This window comes from Halictus rubicundus, chromosome 8 (genome assembly GCF_050948215.1).
Source record: "Halictus rubicundus isolate RS-2024b chromosome 8, iyHalRubi1_principal, whole genome shotgun sequence".
NCBI lineage: Eukaryota > Metazoa > Arthropoda > Insecta > Hymenoptera > Halictidae > Halictus > Halictus rubicundus.
In genome coordinates this window covers 9,945,501-9,965,201 of record NC_135156.1, presented here as the reverse complement: position 1 = coordinate 9,965,201, position 19,701 = coordinate 9,945,501, and the positions used below count along the sequence as shown (strand labels likewise).

The 19,701-nt window shown below is 40.9% G+C and overlaps 1 protein-coding gene across 6 annotated transcripts in view; it reads left to right on the top strand.

Moving 5' to 3' along the window:
* Positions 1 to 19,701, top strand: part of Nrm (neuromusculin) — a 406,706-nt gene that overhangs the window by 335,162 nt on the left and 51,843 nt on the right. For all 6 annotated transcript variants that reach the window (XM_076792814.1, XM_076792816.1, XM_076792815.1 and 3 more), the window contains 5 exons: positions 3,099 to 3,249; positions 6,128 to 6,239; positions 10,606 to 10,784; positions 16,889 to 17,233; positions 18,483 to 18,749. In XM_076792814.1, coding sequence (XP_076648929.1) covers positions 3,099 to 3,249; positions 6,128 to 6,239; positions 10,606 to 10,784; positions 16,889 to 17,233; positions 18,483 to 18,749 — 1,054 coding nt within the window. The remainder of the gene's footprint in view (positions 1 to 3,098; positions 3,250 to 6,127; positions 6,240 to 10,605; positions 10,785 to 16,888; positions 17,234 to 18,482; positions 18,750 to 19,701) is intronic.

Sequence of the window (19,701 nt, the reverse complement as noted above, 5' to 3'; positions counted from 1 at the left end):
TATCTTTGAAGCAATTACGGGCGATTCAGGTGGCAGCACTTTCTACCAAAAAAAAAAACGATTTTGTGAAAATGAAAAGCCAGAGTACCGCTTAGAAAGTTGAATGACTGTTTCAATCTCTAGGACCGATCGAAAAGTTTTGCTCGTCCGTGCACGTGTAACGAACGAACCACGAACAATCACGGTCAATTGCAAAACCATACACAAGCAACGCGCATAATTGGTTCGACTGCTCCTTGTTCGTGAACGGCTTCGAGTTTCGTCGTGTCTACACATGCATGAACACATACACGTGTATGTAGATCGGGTTAAACTGGCTCGGGGCGGGGTCGAATGTAAAGCGGTTTTGAAAAGGTAAGATTTCGGCTGGCATTATGAATCCTAACTAATTCCCGGCTCCACCTCCGGAGGGAATACAACTTTCCATTAGTGAAATGCGGTTAGCATCGTGCACGGATTTAACGTGTCATTAATTGCTCCTGCCAGAATTGTGAATCGTATTATCGCGGACGCGGATGGCTGCAGGTTCTAGCGCTCCGGGTTTACGGGGCGCGTCACGGATCATAATTAGCATTGTTTATCGAGTGCTTGATTATGGCGCGAGTGACTCAACGACTGAATCACGCGGCTTTGAACTTGGCAACAGACAGAATTTGCATAGAGCCAAGTAATTATGTGCCGCAAACGCTCGTCGATGTAAACATCGCGGTGAACGCGAGATTAAGTGGATGCGCCTGAGCAACCTTGATGCCCGGGCCTCTGTGTTTCTTTGCCTTTGCCATTTGCCGTGTTTCGAAACGTTCCTCCCGGCCGTGTTTTCGGCCACGCGCGCCCCGAGATCGACGGGGAGAATCGCATCGCAGAAAGAAAGAAATAAACGGTCCCGGCGAAATAATCCCGCCCGGGATTAATAGGATTTCCTTTGAATACGACTCGCCGTATTGTCGGAGACTATGGCTAATAACTCAGAGTCATAGTTCATTGGAGCGCAGCCGATGCGACGGTTGAAGGAGGGAGCCAGGAGGACCCGGCAAGTGAAGACGGTCTTGCGGAAACTTTCAACCGTCGGGCTGTCCGAACTCCACCCCCTTAATGAGCTACTCATTTCGTATAGAGGTCGCTCGGCTATAGCCGCTCACTATAGCTAGCTCTTAAAGGCGTACGCTCGTACGAAAATTAAAGAGAAATTAGTCTCCTTGCATACTCTTAGTAACGGACCTAAGAGCATCAATAAATTAAACACTTTTTCCTCTTTTATAATTTTGTAAAAAAATTTTTTTGTATTTTTTCGATCCAAATTGGTGGCGCCACTCCTCACGAAACCTATTACGTTTTTCTTTTTTGGAGAGGCTCACATTTTTTGACCTAGAACGAAAAAAGGATTTTTTTCGAATCTACATTCGAAATGCCTAGAGAAGCACGCAGGGTTTTATGAAAATATTTATTTTTTCGCGTTCAGTTTGATTCATTAAGAAGCCTCCTGCTTGACGTTTGTGCGGAGCCTCGACCAGCCATTTAAACGACAATTAGCGAACCTTTGTTTATTCACCGATCGGGACGGAGTCTTCGTTCGCGCATTGGACACATTTTTCTTGACGAGAGTGGATTGCGGCGGAACAGCGAAACCGCGGTGTGAAAAAAAAAGGAACAAAATAATTCAAGTGATGGCTCCACAAACTCTATTCTCTAATTGTGAGCGCGGTTACTCCCGGCTGCAGTCGTTCGTTTTTCTTTCTCCCTCCCTCCTCCCCCCCCCACTATTTTTCATCACGTTTTTGCGCTTGGCAGAAAACAAATATAGCCTACGCTTCTTTATTGTTCTGCAGCACATGAAATCGAACGCCGAAGAAAAAATATGAAACGCGCTCGCGGATTTTGCGAATGTGTACGTTTCGCGGAATGGACCGGTCTGTTTTGCCGGATGGTTTTAACCTCAAAATCTATGATAGAATGTAGAAGCACGGAACGTCCTCGACCAACTGTTGCTAAAAAATAAAGCGTCGTTTTGAAAAAACACTATGTCGTCCGCGTTTGATCGGATGCGAGCCGATGACTGTCGAGTTGCGCGAAATGATTTATTTTTACTGCGAAATTCAGCAATTCAGAACAAGTATTCTTGTAAATTTTAAAACATCAAACAAACTGCGACGCGCGTGTAAATTTTTTAAAACTTTCTCGAAGAAGACGAAACGAACGAAAAGCTCGTTTTACGAAGTAAACATTTGATAACGTTGAAAACAAGTGAAAATAAGTTCTTCAACATCTCGGAAGCGGTGTTGACAGATCAGGGGAACTGACTCGAATTGAGGGGAAAGTGTTACCCTCTCCTCTGCCAGTGTCGCATTAGTCACGTGACATGGTGACGCATGCACGACAGAGACGAAACGCGTCACGTGACCGTGGGCCGTGGCGGAGGGGGAACAGCGTCGTAGAAGGGGAATTGTTCAGAAGTGTACAGAGAATAAAATTCTTAAGTTAACACTAGAACTACCGAAGCAGTCAAAATGACTGGTGGATGATTTCTTCTTTCACGATTACTGAAACTATGAAAACGTTTTCACGAGAAATTGTTTAATATATCTCTTCTTTGGAGTACATGTTACCTTAAAAATCGTATGAAACCTGAGCAAATTCAATCTTGCTGTTATCATAAAGGGATAAGTCTAAGTCACGTTTGGGGCTCGGTAGTTCTAGTGTTAATCAAATGAAATCCATGATTTTATAAAGTTGACAATAAATTTTGTTCACGTCGCTTTTGACCGTTTCGAAGGTGTAAAAGAGGATAATATAGCAGAAAGTTTATTGCAAAGCTCGTTCCTAAAATTGTCGCGAACGTATGATACGGTTAAAAGTAGTCCAAAAAAAAAAAAAAATAAATAATGCCGTCAGAGTCCCGTGGGGAGGAAGTTGCTGAAAAAAGTAAAAGTAACGTTTCAATAATAGTAAAAGTTCATACCAGACACTTCGAAATACCGCATGATCCAGTCCTGGTATAGCTCGTTTCCGCGAGTTTGAACGTTGACGTAGTGCGGCGGAGTACACTCGATAACGAACGCGCCACGCTGATTTAATATTCTTTTAATACTTTTTGTTCGCAGAACGACAGCACGCTGGAAACCATAAGTTACTTGACTTTTACCGCCACGGAGTACGACAACGGCCAAACGTTCAAGTGTTACGCCGAAAACTCGGTCACACGCTCCGAAAACCTGGAACCAATGAAAATGTCGACAACGATTGAAGTTTTTTGTAAGTGAGACATAACTTTCCCCTAATGCGTCTGTTTCTCTGTAATATATGACACCGTTCGCTCGCACGCTATTTCCATTATTCCTCCGGGCCGAGATTTAAAAGAGTTATTTTGTTTTAGCGCTTTACTTGCCGGCAACTTCGCGCAACCATTTTACAATCGGAGATGAACGGTTGAAAACTTCTCAATAAATTGTTCACGGCAATTTTTAGGGTAAAATCAGGTTCAGGTAAAATTAGGCTCATTGGAATTATGAAGTCCATGTTTATGCAATTTATACTTATTACAAAATTCATAATTTGATTTCGCCCGCTCGTAATATTGATTTTCTGATCAACGTGGAGACGGTGTCTTATTAACCTGTTCAGTAATGAGTACATCATAATTACGATGAAATAGTTAAGCTTCATCAACGGTGGCATCTGCAACACGTTTTCCCGTGATTTGCTAGTAAAACTGAAAACGCGCGCGTCGAACCGTGGTTGTCTTTATTATAGTACTGTTTTTGTTAATCGAATGCGCATAATCGTGGATTAAACGGAGCTATAAATTACCACGGGGCGTCGTTAAAGTCTTCTAATGGTGAAGCAGTGCCAATTACGTTGAAGTGTACGATGATAAACGAAGTAACGAACCGACGGTGCAATATTTTAAGTATCTTTTCGGGAGGATGGCGACTCCGAACGTTATAGATTGCCGATAAATTTCGATTGGATGTAAAAGGGGGCGATATAAATTTCGCTGAGATTAACCATTTTCGTCGAAGAACAGTTTCCGATCAAATTCCCCGCTTACTGTCGGGGCCATTGTCGCCGGGGCTTGCTTAGACAAATGATTCTCGTACAATTGTCTTCCGCCGAAAACATGGGAAACTAAAAGCTCACGGTTAAACGGAAATTTTTCTCGGGAGGGGAAACGACCCCCGCTCGCAAAAAAGCCGTAAAGAATCGCCTCTAATTTAGCCTCAACGATCCGAAGGAATAAAACTACATGAAGGTCCGGACATTCTTTGCCCTAATTTTTTTTCCTCTTTTTTTTTCTGTGCGACGTTTGATCAACATCCGATATACCCGAGGCCGGAAATCAAGTTACGCCTCGCCGGCGAGGGATGAACATGTATATTCCTGGTTTATCGCACCCTTTTCAATTTGCTTCTTCAACCCCGGTTAAAGCACGTAATCATAGTTTCAATTAACCGGAATAAATTACTCCTTGCCAATTTGTTGCTCGATCATGCAACGAGGAAGGCCAAAAAGCAAAATCAAACACCGACATGCGACACTTTCATCCGTTCGTGAAAAATATCCCCGACGCGCGAATCAAATGATAATTCGATTTAAAATTATTCCAGGTGAAAATTTGTCTTTTCCTTCGAGCTGAAAATTTTTTCCGACAAATCCCCAAAAATAAAAATGAAAAGATTCTAACCATATGGTCGCCGGACGGACTTTTGCTCCGGCTAGATTGCCGATTCGTAGCACAGTGTAACGACCCGATGACCCCGTTTGCGGGTTAATTATGCTAGGAAAAAGTCGCAGGAGGAGCATCAAGCGAGGCAAAGATACCGGAAGAGCTTCCGAAAAAATCAGAGCTGCTATCAGCGGCTCGATAAAAAATGGAGGCGTTATCAGCGGTCGGTTACAAATTCAAGACCTTCGGGTGGGCGGCTCGCAGGGGACCTTAAATCAGTGGGAACGTGTTCGACCCAAAAATCAGTTCTTAAGGATCCTTAACTGCATTTCCATCGGAGGGGGGAGGGTGTGGTTGGACATCTCCCCGGGTCCGATCTCGAGATACCGTTGGCGAGAAAGCGCTAAATCCCGATGGACGTTTCCGATAATCCCGTCGCTTATAAGCAACTTCTTGTATCTTTCAATTACGTTTGTAGGGGCAAGGGGCGGGGGGGGGGGTCCGTAAGAGAGGGCTCGAGGACGGGGCAGAGATCCCGTTGCCGCGATACGAAAAAGAAAGATAGATAGCCGTATATCTCGTTGATGTTTCCAGTTACGTCGCGAAGCGACGGGGAGAAGTTTCGTTTTGTAGCCAGCACGAAAGCTATCTACGGATTGGAAACGAGAAACTCGAAGCTGGCACCGTTCCAACTTCTCTCCCCTTAGACAGGCCACTCTCGCGACTATGTACTTGCGGGAGGGGGTTTTGTTTTATGCCCCGGCATTTTGCGCTCGCCAGTGTTTAAACATATCTCGGAACGCGGACGAACCTGCGCCCTACGCCGACTAGGATCTCCCGCCCGGCTTTTTATTTTCATTCCGGACCGCACGACGCGCGTACCCACGACATATTTTTGCGGACAAAAACCCCCCCGACAAGATTCTGCCCCCTTTTTTCGACGAATTTATTGTCCCTTCAGCGGGCGACTATTTTGACGGCGACGCTGTATGGAGAAACACGCGTCGACCACCTTGCGCTTTGCTCGCTCCGGTGAACAGTGAATGAACATTAGGTTGTTGCGTTAGAAATGTCCGAGTTTAAGATGCAAATATTGTGAAACATTCTGACGAAGAAATATCATTAGAATCTCTACTTAATTTTACTTACACAAAGTTTATTTCATAACGTGCGTTAAATTTTCTTTAGGGGCTCAAATAAATTTTAAAAAGTGCCTTTTTTATTTTGCCGTGAGTTTCTACCAGTTGTAATTTTTTCAACATTTGCGCGACATTTAGCAAATCAATGCTTCTAATTACACAGGGAAAGTCCGGTCGTTTGGTCGAATTTTTGAAAAATTATTCTGTTTTAAAGGGCGTTCGAACACTTTCGTGAACAACTGTAGATAGAGAAGAAAATTAGTAGAAAATGATCCATTTATTTGAATAGCTTCTTTATTTACGGTCAATGTTATTTTGTTTGTTACAGATCCGCCGATAGTGACGATGAAACCGCAGAACATCACTGTCAACGAAACCGAAGACATTCTGATATTTTGCGACTACGATGCGAATCCGGCAACGTTAACGAATGTAACATGGTGAGATTATGTTTAACTTATGAAATAGTTATTACTAGATTGCAGATCTATTAAGTTTTATTACTAGACCGTAGCCCTGCATGCAAGCTCCAACTTACTCGTAAGCTTTCTATTAGCTCCACTATTCCAGCTTACAAAATTTCATAAGAGAATGGAACACATCAGTGCTGCATTGAATCTTACAGCAGCATCAGTTCCTACATAATAGTTTCTTTCAATCGTCACATGCTGAATGAAAATATTTAATTCGCCAAGCTTCTTAAAACAATTCCACTAAGATTTAATAAAAGAGTGAAACGTATCAGTGTTAGACTGAATCTTACGGTTCCAGCAGTTCCTAGTCTCAGAGCTTCTCACTTTTCAGCACTGGACCCCTGGGTTCCATAGTCTAGACCAGCCCCGTACCGTCAGTACTCCTTTCATCTCATTGGCTGACTAACCAAAGGCTTTATCCCGGCGAGACCTCGAGTCTAAAAACCGTGGGTGAAAAATCCTGTAAATAGAGACCTTGTACATAGCAAAATTTCGTATTCTATTCTGAAGTTTTTACACGGTCGCACTAGTCCCGCGAGATCCTGCGGCATCCAGCAAACAAAATTAGTTTCCATCTGTCCACCCACCTTGTTTCCATATTTTCTTCTTTCTTCTCTCCATTAGTATAATAAAATTAGTCGTGGCAAACGTGATTATTTCCGACATATATTTTGAATAAGAAATAAATTCGTTGTTAGGGAATTAATTCGTTTTGAGTGGGCCACGGATATTTTTATTGAAAAATTGTCCAAGTCAATTGTACGAACCGCAAGTGAAATGAAAATGCATTGCCTCGTTCAATAATTTTAATCAGTCAGAAATAAGGTAACGACGTCGTTCAATTCTTCCGTCTTTATAATTTTGAATTTGACCAATCCATTTTTACCAGAAATTCGTTAAATCCGCTAGCATGATTTTCGTTATCTTCAAGACTCTTCGAAGAGATAAACGCACGATGTTCGAAGGAAGTTAAGCTTGGTTGGAATTGTACCTCGGAAAATTGAGTGAAACGGTAACAGTGTTTACCAGAGTGTGGCCTACCGCCGGCTGTGTAGTCTGCCAGACACTTTCGTTCTCGGTGTCTTTATATAATAATTATGTCGTTCCAAGGAACGCCGGAAAGCGTCAAAGTACAAGCATTTGCTTTGAATCGCGCCTCGCTCTCGTAGAAAACTGCTCTCGCAAGGTTTATTGACGGTGGTGCACGGCTTCAGAAGTTTATAGCGCTTTGCCCAACCACGGCTAACTATGTTATAAAACAAGACGGAAGTAACGAGAAGTTAATCCTTAGTTGGCGGAAGATTGGATTGAACTTGGCCCGCGACAATACAGATTCTTTATCGACTTAATGCCGCATTATACCGGCACGGTCTACAAAGTGTTCCTTTCTAAAATTCATTTCTATAGCGCCTGCGTGTACCACGGAATACCGAGTGACGGAGTAAGTTCCGGCGATTTCTCATGTTAAAAGTAAACCCCGAGAACTTCATTAGTTACCTGCCAGGTTGTGGAACTGGAGCTGAGGAACTTGTTTAAATGTGGTTGGAATTTTACGACGGATTTTTCGAATTTCTTACGCACCCGTGAAAACTGTAAAGACATTCGAAGAGTATACAAATATTTTAACGTTCTCTTCAATCTACTGGAATTATTAAAAGAAGAAATATATTTTCGTTTCACTCGTGTCCAATTTATTGAATACATTGATGAACATTTAAGTGCATGTTCTGGTCTATTGGATTTATATTTTTTCAAAAAATGTTAAAAGACTTGGTCCACTGGTCCGGTGGATGACTCCAGTTGGACTATAAATGGTTACAATATTATTATACGTAGTATTAGCGTGAATGTTATTAAATATTTGTTGGGAACCTAGCGCGGCAGACATTTTCGAAATATAGGGCTTCAAAACTCGCATCAAATATCAAAATTGATGGTGTCACTTAGTCCATATGCAACACTGTTTACGACGAAAATTCTTTTACGAGTCGCAAAGTAACGTAATCGTAAACCTGTTTATCGACCGTATACGGATATTGGTATTCAAAAGGTTAATACGACACGTAAAACAGAAATACATAACTTCTGTCCGATAACGTTGCTCGCCGCTGCTGGACTGAAAATGTTTTTTAGCCGTATACATACTACAGATACCTTTCGAAGAGTTTGTGTACGACAGAACGTCTGACAAAAACATTTGCAATTTGTTGTAGGAAATTTTCAATCTCTGAGATTTGAAATGCCTTGTAATTTACGAATGAAAAATTCGAAAAACATCCGATACAAATTACTCTATTACAGAACTTTTAATATTTAAAGGAGAGATACCTGTAAATGTTATCTGCACAAATTATAGTCAGCTTTTTAGAAACACTCGTATCAAATGAAACCTGCAGCAGCTGTTAATTAAGAAGTTTCAAAACAAAGTTTACTCGAATTGCGATCCTTTAAGAAGCCAATCTTTCAAGACTACCATGTTTTTACATGATTAACCATGTCAAAACTTAATTTCCACCTTATCAGTAAGCTATAAAATAAATTTCTGCTTACTGCTTAAGTGCAATTACCGCTTATTTTAAATTTTATAGTTTTTACTATTTTTTAGATTTTGAAATTCGTTTAATAATCTCGCTGATAAATAACAAAGTAACTATGAATTTCTACTTTCTTGGATAATAATAAATTCGTTTAGATTCAAGGCATAAAAATATATATCGAAGCTATGAAATACAGCGTTGACGTACGTCATAAACAATTTTCAGTGTTGATATAAAGCGTTAAACGTGCAACGATCCACGTTGTCAGTGAAAATAAAATACAATGATGAGGAAATATGCTTTTCTTATTTAAATGCGATGGAGAAGGATCTCGATCCTATCTGTTTACAGAGCTTTACTGAAATTGAATCTGACTTACATGAATTGCCGGCATTTTGTCAGAGAAGACGCATTGATTCTTATAAGGAGCGCCCGGCCACTTGAAATACAGAGACACGTAGAATTACGAGACGGATTTTTTTTCAAAATATCTCCCGAAGAACATTCTCCGCGGAATTATTTCACGGAACACGTGTTATGGCCGCAGGTTGATGGTTTACTGAAAATAAAAGAAAAACACCATAGCTGGATCTCGTGCTGTTGCCGTTCGCTACGACCCTCTCTATTTCTTGTTGATTTACTCCGAGAAAATGTTTCATTGCGGATCTAATAAAACGGATGTTACGTAAAATTTAACGAAATGGACATTACGGAATTTAATAAATGTTCCCATGGTTACAAACTCCAGGCCCGGTATTCCATAGTTTTAATAAGTCGAAAATGATAGTAATATTCTTATTTTTCTCACAATTAAAATAAAAATACGTACCCCATTTAACACACCTGTAAAATACAAATATCCCAAATCAACTTTTATAAATGAATATTACACAATTGCTGGACGATACTCACTAGAAAACAAGCATATTTTATTCCGAATAAAATTTCAATAGATTTTAGAGCATCCTCCAGATGAAAAGAATTAAAACTAGAGGCGATGCAATGCAGTATTAAAAAATTGAACGCTAAATTTGTTGATACACTTAGGCATCAGCTAGCGATGTCGTCGTTTTGCGACTCTCATGTGCGTAGCTCGGCACCATAAAATGATAGCACCAGTACTTTGCGTCGGCGATGCTTGAATAGTCCGGATTTAAAGCATCCGCGTACATCCCCGGTAGTAGCACTCGAAATGTCAAAATAAAAAGGCGCGAATCTATCGGGATGATTTATTATGTTTTTTGTAGCGTGCTCTAAAAACCATATTTCACACTGATGCATGCGAACGCGGCCGCGAAAGGATTCGATCGTCGACGTCAGCTTTGCGAGCGCGCGTTTTGTTGAAAAACCTGCAACATACGTCTGGATAAAAGTAGATATTACACGTTCAGAAGCGCGATGGTTAGAACACCGCGGATGCTCGTGTGAATTCACATTTTTGCATAGCTTTATTATTATGTGTAAAACCAAACTGCAAAGAACTGTGTACCGTTAGAAAAGTATGTAACTCAAATGAAAGGAATTAATCTGATTAGTAAAAAGAAATTCGTGGCTTACAATTAGAGCATTTCAGTTGGATTAAATCGATGACAGATATAATTTTTTAGCGAATTTTTCCCATTGAAATACTACTTTAGTTCCCCTCGGGAACAAGTATTAAATAGACGTCAAAAGAAAATATTGTTAAAAGAATATTCGTCGATACGGTAAAGTCTTGATCTAAGCTGAACGGAGCTACACGATCTTAGTCAGTTCGCCTATCTTAATGATTCTGCAACGTTCTGTTTACATTTCAGGCTACGAGACGACAAGAAGATAACATTAACCGAAGATCATTATGAAGGTGGCGTCACGGAGCAAACAGCGCTTACCGTGAAAAATGCGTCAGCCAGCGACATGGGCACTTACAAGTGCATTTTAGACAATACCGTGGGCACATCCGTCTCGGACGATATCGTTGATGTCAACGTCTTGTGTAAGTACTGAAACTCACCATTTGCCACACACTTAGTAACTGACCAATTTATCTGAGACCGTTGATCCTTTAAACCAGAGCTGTTCAGCGTTTGCCCGTACGGGCATCGATTTTCTTGCCCTGGGCATACACGGAACAGCGGGCACGATACCACGCCCCTGCGGGCAAAGCTGCATGTGTTTGTCACACGCATTGTCACAGTTACATAGCCAGGCTACAGCTGTGCTACGGCCTATCCCAGGCCTGGGCAACTTCTTCCCCGCTGTCGCTTTACGATTCCTACTACCAATGTACCGGTTTCCCCACTATCGACTGTTTCATGTGTACATTTACACTCCACATGAGTGTGGTGGGAAGGAACCAGGAGTAGGGAGAGGAGTATTCTGTGGCTCGCGAGCCGCAAGTTGCCCAGGCCTGGCCGGGCCCAACCCATGTCGCCAGATCAAGACTTGTTCCCCCACTCTAATTTCTCCTTCTACCGCGATATTCCCCACGCTTCGTCCTGGTCACGTGACGCGTTCCATACTCCAGTACAGGCAGAGAGAGGGTAACTTTTTCCCCTCATTTCGAGCTCCGCCTCCTCATCTGGCGACACTGGCCTCATCTAGCCCTGCAATTTTAATTTAATAATACAGAAAGAGAATTTAGTCCTATATTTTTTTATTTTCGAGTTTTCTGTAATTATATATCTGTTAGGTATGTGAACAAATTTTCTCGACACTAACAGCGAATATTTTTAGAAAGTGATGCTCGAATTCTTGCTTCTATCCTGTAATAAATTAATGCAATTACTCGTGATCACTTAAACAAAGTTAGTCGAAAGTTTCGCGCGTCATACCACGTGTACATTAACAAATAAAATACGCCGGCCCGGCATTATTATAATTAACTCGACACTCGTTCAATATTAATGGAACACTTAATTAAAACCAATATCAAATGTACATTATAAACCTATATATTTATTCAATTAGCTTTGTACGGGCACGGCCCGTTTGATCTTATTTTAATCGGCTTGTAGAATCACGTGGAAATATGTACCAGTGTTAATTAGTAATAATTCCGGCTAAGTTGATGAACACTCTGGCCGCCAATCGCGCGTGTTGGACGAATCCTCCTAAACGGGCCGGCGATTTGCGATCGACAGGCTGGAAAACAGCAGCGGCGGTAAAAGAAGAACGTTGAATGGATTATGTTTGTTAATGAAAAAGGCAAACGGCGCATACGTTTCGGCATCGGCTCGGGAAACGGGCATCCCCGACGATTTATGGACACATAAATATCGTTTACCAGACCAAAACGCGACAAATTGCTGTAATGCGAAACGGAACGGAACTATTTTTCCCCGGTGCCTCTGTTTCCCTCTGTGTGTACGCGAACGTCGATCATCGCTGCTCATAAAAACATTTTTGCATGCGACAGACACTGGCCGTTTCGTCGCCTCTGTGCAAAGTGAAATGGATCATTTAAAAACAATGGAACTGTACCGGTCGCGGTATTACCAGTCGTCTCGAATTTTGCTTCACTATTTTTAACGCCAATCATGCTTTCAATGTATTTGGTGCACGCAAAAGCGTCTTTTGCGGCTTTTGTGCTTTCATGACGAAAACGAGTAGGTGAAACGTGAGACAGTGGCAGGATAAACGAGCAGGCTTTTATGCATTTACGGTAAAAATCAGTAGGTGCAATTTAAAACAGTAAAAATATTAGAAAGATTTAAAGATACTCTTATATTTTATTTTCAATCTATTAAACATATTAAGAAAGGAAATACATTTCTATTTCACCCCAATTTGTTGCAATTCACATAAAAACATATATTTTGCATGAAGATCCGCTGTCTAATTACCATTAATTTGTGGAAATTGTTGAAAGAAGAAACAAATTTTTGTTTGGTTGCAGCAGCTAGTAATTGATTCGAAAATTCGAGAAACGTTCTGACGAAAGTATTCTGTACATTGAATCCGCGATGTCGTTCGAAAGGAAATGATCAGTTCCAGTGGAAACGGGTGGGTTAAACTTGAAATTTCGATGTGCTTTTATCGAATGGAGCGGAGTGACCCCGAGTCAGAGAATAAACATTCGATAACAGTCGCGCAGAAACTGTTGAAATAATTCAGCATATCTAAACTGTCGGGCCGGAGTTGCGTCTGACGCTTATTGCTCTACATTTCGGTCAAGCACGAACAAGATAGGAAACTTGTTGGAGGAAGCGTTGACCATAAATCTAAACGGAACAACAGAAATATTGGGAAAGTTAATGCCATCCGATATCTTAAACCCGGTCCGTATCTACCCTCGTTGTTCTACGAAGCCAATGGCGAAGAAAGGGATCAACAATGTTCAACGAGTCGCAACAGAAAACAATGTTTAGTGTTGCAGCACACTATTTATTCATTAGTAGACAGTGAACTTTGAACGGATAACAACACCGTTTCCAGAAAGACAAATTTACATATTTGTCGAATGTACGTGCAGATGACCAACACCTACAGCTGACACAATCAATACATACGTGCGAAAATAGGTTAAAAATTCTTTGTTCCACATTTATGAAAAAGTTGCGTTCGAACACGTTGGGATTCAGCCAAACGCAGGTGCACTCGACAAACATTCGAATTGAATTTCCTTGAAAACGGGACGTCACACGAAAAATTTATTGCCTTACTTTTTTAATACATCAGCAGTCTTCGAATGTTCCATAAAAATTTAAGCACGCGTTCAAAATCCTCTGAACTCTATCCTGAGTATTCGTATAATACTTTTAATGTATTGAAACTAACATTTTCACTGAACTCCTGCCTCTTGAAGTTCGTGCAGACTATTTTTATTTCTCATAAAAATCCGCAGTCTACCAATAATTACTCACTTGCCATCTTCTTCTTTCTTTTTTCAGAAGCAATATTCGCGTTAAATCAGAAACCGTGCGCTGAATATAGCGCGGCAGTAAATAATTCTGTTTTTCAAAGAAGCTTTACGCGAGAGGAGCGATGAATTTTTCGAATTTTCCAGCCGCGAAGTTAATTTATCCGCGTAGATCGAGTTCGGTTTCCCACGGTCCGTTGTTGTATCAACAATTTCCTCCGAAGGTAAACGCCGGTGGATCGTAAACAGGATCACGGTACAATGCAATTCTAATTGCGGTCTTAATAACGCTCGAGAGTGTTGTATTATTTTGTAGAAACAATCCGTGAAAGCGGGGCCGAGGATTCGAACGCGGAAAATTAGTTCGCCCAGCCATCCACTCTTTCCTGCCGGGTGCGGTGGTTGTTTTTCCGTCTTCTAGTACAGCCCGGGTAAACTCCGCGGACGGTCTTCGGATTCTTTTGTTTTGAACTTGCTGAAATCTTGATTACCTCGCGGATAAAAAATGTTCCAGCCAATCTACTGATTGGATTCTATCCGCGGGGGTTTTCTTCTCGTGGTGATTCGGTGCCTCGCTCCTTAACGGGACCGCTGCAACATTCAACAATGTTGATGAATTTTCTCCAAACCGATGACAAACGAGACCCGGGAAAGTTGATACACGGGCAGGATACGTAACACAGTTGACTAGAAATTTGAGGTTTGTTGGTTCACTGTTCCGTACGATCGCATTTACGTATACGCGGACACGCATGGTTGTTGTTCAATCTTTTTCGTTTTTGCAGCAACAAAGCAAAAATATCCGTCAATCCGTCTGGAAATATTATACAAAAAAATAACTACTGTGATTCGGCGCTAAGTTATTCGACTAGAAGGTAATTCACGTGTTACCCATTTGTTTATACGGTCGATATTATTTCATAGAGACGTTTTTATATAATAACCTACGGTGGGGCCGGTTTCGGCACGTTGGCACAGCGTATACATTTCCCCCCGACTATTTTTCTTTATATATTTTGTCCCAGCAAACAATCTGTCGGCAGATTGGCGGCAGACTCTGCTGTCAATCTGCCGCCTGCGTCTGCCAACAGACTCGGCTGGTTCTCTGCCACGTCAGATTTGATTATCTGCGGTGAGTATCACACTGGGGTCTTTCTGAAATTTCGTAGAGATTTTCTGAGACACTTGTGAGTGTATAATTTACTGTATAATTGTGTGATGTTCTAAAGAAATGGAGGTCAAGAGAGACCCCAGGATACCATTGCAGGGCTAAGCATGAAATATTGGGAGAGTATTTCTAACGTTCTTAAAAAGTAGAATAAAAAAAAATCGATTTATTGACGTGTCCACACGAGATTGTCAAGTGTCTTGTCCCTGTCGCTTATCCGAGGTGCAACATCGATTCCTTTCACGCATTCTACAACGTTGTGCAAACATCCGGGCAGCGTATGGTTTACTTTGAATAGTTTTACCCGGCGGGCATAAATCTTTATGCTTCGGCCGGTCTCGTAAAAAATGCATGAGCCATGAGACTTTTAAAACAGTCCGCCGGTCGACATTCACACGGGAACAGAAAGAACCGGAAAATATTCCGTCTCTTAAATTGATTAGATCCATTTTAATGAGACGGCTCTCGAGTGGACCGGGAAAAAGAGTGTGGTTATGTGGTCGCCCTGATAATTGATTATTCGGGCGTTATTGAGTGTGATCGGTAGATCTTTATGCATTTATGCCGTTCCCTCATCATTGACGAGCGAACATTTACGTTTACAGTCGCTGGTAATATTTTAATTTGAATACTTTAATAGTACTATTTTATTTCCACCTAAAGAATTTCTCCTTAAATTTTGACAATCTTTTTGCATCCGCTGTCTATATAATAAAAGCAAACGTTCATATTAACGAACTCTAATAACGTTTCCACTTTGTTTTCGTCGTCAAAAATCGTTTCATTTGCAGAATACATTTTTCGATTTTTTTACGGTTTGTGCAAAAAGGGCTATCGAAGTAGACATTTATATTATACGAGCAAACATTTCTACTGACAAACGACAGGAACATTTCTATTTTATTTACGCCATAAAAAATCTTTTGCTCTGCAAAATCCATTGTTCTCTTATTTTGGTTTGCATGAAAGAGCCCATGGAAATAGAAATTTACATGGAGATCTGCCGTCTAGTGATCACTGTCGATCAATATCTCGAGACTAATAGTAACTGGAACTATACATATAGAAGAAAGAATTCTCTGGAGTGATATTTAGTAAAATAATTTACTATATAATGAACAGTCAGCAAATAAATATTATACTATAAAAACTGATTGCATGTACACAAATTTTAACTATGAATTATTTCGTTGAAAATACCTTAACAAACCTCTCTTAAATACTTCCGTAATCTTGAATAATAAGGTACTAAACTGTAATACAATAATGTGTCAGTAAAACATGATTTACTCATTTTTATTTGAACATTGTTTATCGAGCGAAGTTACCGCCGTAATAACCGCTTTATCGAACCGACTTTATTAGCGTTATTCGTATTATTCGATTAATTCGTTTTACAACATTTTCAACGCATTCTTTTCCCTATGGGAAACATAATTTTCATCTGCTATGTAAAATTTTAACCGAGATAAAAACCACCAATGAAAATTAACTGCACATGAAAATCGAGTTACCGTGCAATCGAAAAGCTATTAGTTATTCTGCAGAAAAGTTATTTCTACTAACAATGACATGGGACATTTTGCCGATATTTATAAAAACTGTTGAAGCGTAAAATTTCGAGCACACGATTAATTATGAGTGACACTGTGTAATAAATTTAAAGCATATTTAATACGGAAATAATACAGTCGTCGGGATTGATATTCGGACACTCTTTAAACTGATAAACTAAAACGTCATTATTAGAATTTATGTTACAACCTATTGAATCTAGCTACTGCGCGTAAATCATTATTGCGTGTTTATGCAAAATAAACATTGTCTGCGTCAATTAGAACGAGAAGGAGTTACATAAAAATTGATTTCTTAACAATTCTAATAGGTTGTAAATAATGTTACAGTCATACTAAATTTCCTGTGATGTTTCTTTCGTGCTCTGTTTCATCTACTCGTTTTCGTCATAAATGCATAAAAGCCCGCAGTAACAATATTGTTCTGTGAAAGGATGTTCCGGCGTAGATTCGTGAAAAACAGTTGCTTTATGGTTTGTTTTTCGGTTTGATTGCAGATAAACCAGTGGTCGAAGTGATAATGGAACCAAATGGCCCGGTGACCGAGTCGGCCCACAAGAACGTCTCTTTGACCTGCGAAGTTGTTTCTGGAAATCCAGCAAGTCTGACGTCCGTCCGTTGGTACTTTGACGGAGAGCTGCTGAAAGAACTTCCGGATTGCACGAGGAATAGCACCGCGACCACCACAACCACCGAGGAATCTTTAATTTTCTGCGATATTGATCCGAGCAAGCTGCTGCTGGAAGCAGTAGGTCGTTCCTTTCACGGCAACTACTCTTGCGAAGGCAGAAACGACGCTGGCTGGGGACCACTTTCACCGAGTGCGCCTGTCATAGTCCATTGTAAGCTCTTTTAATTTTTAATCCTTCGATCCAATCCCCCTTTTTTCCCTCCTATTCTTTGTCTCAACGAATCGACTTCGCAGTCCGTTGGTCTAAATTATTTTGCCTGCCTCACCGCAAAGATTCGTCAAAACTGCTTGCACACTCGTTGCGATCTTTTCACAGTCGCCTTCGAAAGTCAGTTAACACGTTGACTCCCGTGTCGTTCACACGTGGGCGACGAAATTCTTCGTCTATCTGTAGAAATTCATTTTTCACATAGAAGCTACCACTGTAGCAATCTTCGACCACGTAGTTTTTATTAGCATGGCTGAATTACTTTGAATCTCTGGGATTTTTCGGGGTGATTAGAACGTTTATTATACAAATTCTAAAATGTCTGTTCCATGAGAACATATTTTTTTACAAATTCCTGAGAGTAACATTTGAGCAAAATAATTTCCTCCAATCGTATCCCATATTTTCGTACTCGTAATATTGCAAAGAGCGTCGAGACTATTTTAAATATCATTTACACACGTTTTAGATGTGTGAAAAAGTTGTTATCCTATTTTAGAAATTTGTTGCAAAAGCATATGATGATTTTAAAAGGACGAAAATACATAAAACATGAAATAAGTATTTCTGCTAACACGTTCACAGTTCTACGGCGTACAAGAATTTCAAAAAGAGAAGATAATTACTTGCAGAAATCATTCTTAAGATTCTAAGAGGGCATTGCATACGGTGGATCCAAAAAGTATTTAAACTCGAAAAATTCTCTGGGTTCATTTTAAAGCTTGAAGCCTCTACATTCCATAGCAGGTGGGAAACTGAAATCCCGTTTTCCTAAAAAACTGCTGGAAAGTCAGACGTCTTCAAAAACTTTCAAAAGTTTACTAACTAAAACGAACGATGGCTTATGGAACTGGAGTCTACTAGCTTGGGTCCAAAGTTGTTGTCGTGCGATAATTGTTTACGAAATTATCATAGTTCAAATATATGCGAATTCACGAGAATTGGATGGCGGTGGTTTGTAAATTAAATATTGAAAGGCTGCAACTAAAGCAACTTGACCAAAGAAATGAATAAATAGTTTTTCCGCGAGTCTAACTCCTGTACTTGCTGTGGCTGAGTTTCCGTCGGCCATTGTACCGGAGGGTTAGTAGCCGAGGGCGGTGAGCGTGTTAGAACGACTTTGAAAGCCGAAAGCTTTAGACGCGGAATCGTAACAAACGTGTCATGACTTTGGTATCATTGCAAACGACAGACAAACCTGGGCCGGCCTCGATCTCGTACAAACCTCAGCAGGTAATAAAGAAGAAGTCATTGAACATCACTTGCTCCGTTCTGGACCCGGGGCAACCAAAGGTAGATGGCTTTAGATGGTTACGAGGCAAACACATACTACCGGATGCAAATAACGCTACCCTCACCATCGACACGGTTAATTTGGAAACTGAAGCGAACTTTACTTGTGCCGCTTACAATGCTGCCGGTGAAGGGGACCCGGCCTCCACGTTTATCGACGTGTCTGGTGAGTTGTAAAGTTAGTTGTAAAAGTTTCTAATTCCCACAGCGAAATAAATCTGTCGTGCGTCTTGCGCGTGACAGTAAGTCGTATAGAAGTCGGGCAAATGGCATTGTAATAACTTACGTAAAACTGAAACTCATTTCCGACCCCCCCCCACCCTTTGTTCTATCCTCATGATTTAGTACCACTGAAATTTTCTCGTGCGAACGAAAACACTAAAGCCTAAGATACATACATCTTTTGTTCATTCTGTTGCTGTCCATTCGAGGACTAGGCACAAAATGGGCTGTGGAAAGGGTATACTAAATGCAGCGAATTGACGGTATTTGTCAACAACACGGGTCTTGCCGAGCCGTGTTATGTTTATACTCCTCGGCGTCCGAGGCCTCTCGCGGCCCCTCACGGGCTATACCCCCCGGTAGTGGGGATAATTCCGCGACGTTTATCATCCAGGCCTTGGCGACATATATATGTAGAGGAATCACTGTAGTTATATACAGATTTTATGCGTTTGCGACAAATATGAATGGTTCGAATGTGGAACGGTATTTAAAGAATTTTATCAAATTATTAAGAAGAGATCTCTGAACACCTTCTGCACCTTAGAGTGAACCTACAATGTTAATCTTGCACAAAAATCCGCATTCTAGACGATATATCATCGACGCGGCACTTGATTACTTCTCTGAGTAGGTTAAGTTAGAAAAGTAAGGGACAGATAAGGGTTCGTAATACCGCACGGATTACGATGGTGCGAAATATCAAATTTCCGAGGTCGAGATTTGATTTGTCGAGGTTCCCTCGCCAGGAAAACAAGCGATACGTGTTGCCCGGGTCGTTTTATTGTTCGGCAAACTGAAAAGGTTAGGTGAAAGATGCAGCGATCGTCGCTGGCAAAGGATAGTTTCGATCCACGGGGTCGGAAACTAACGGAAGGACGCGCGCGCGATAGTCC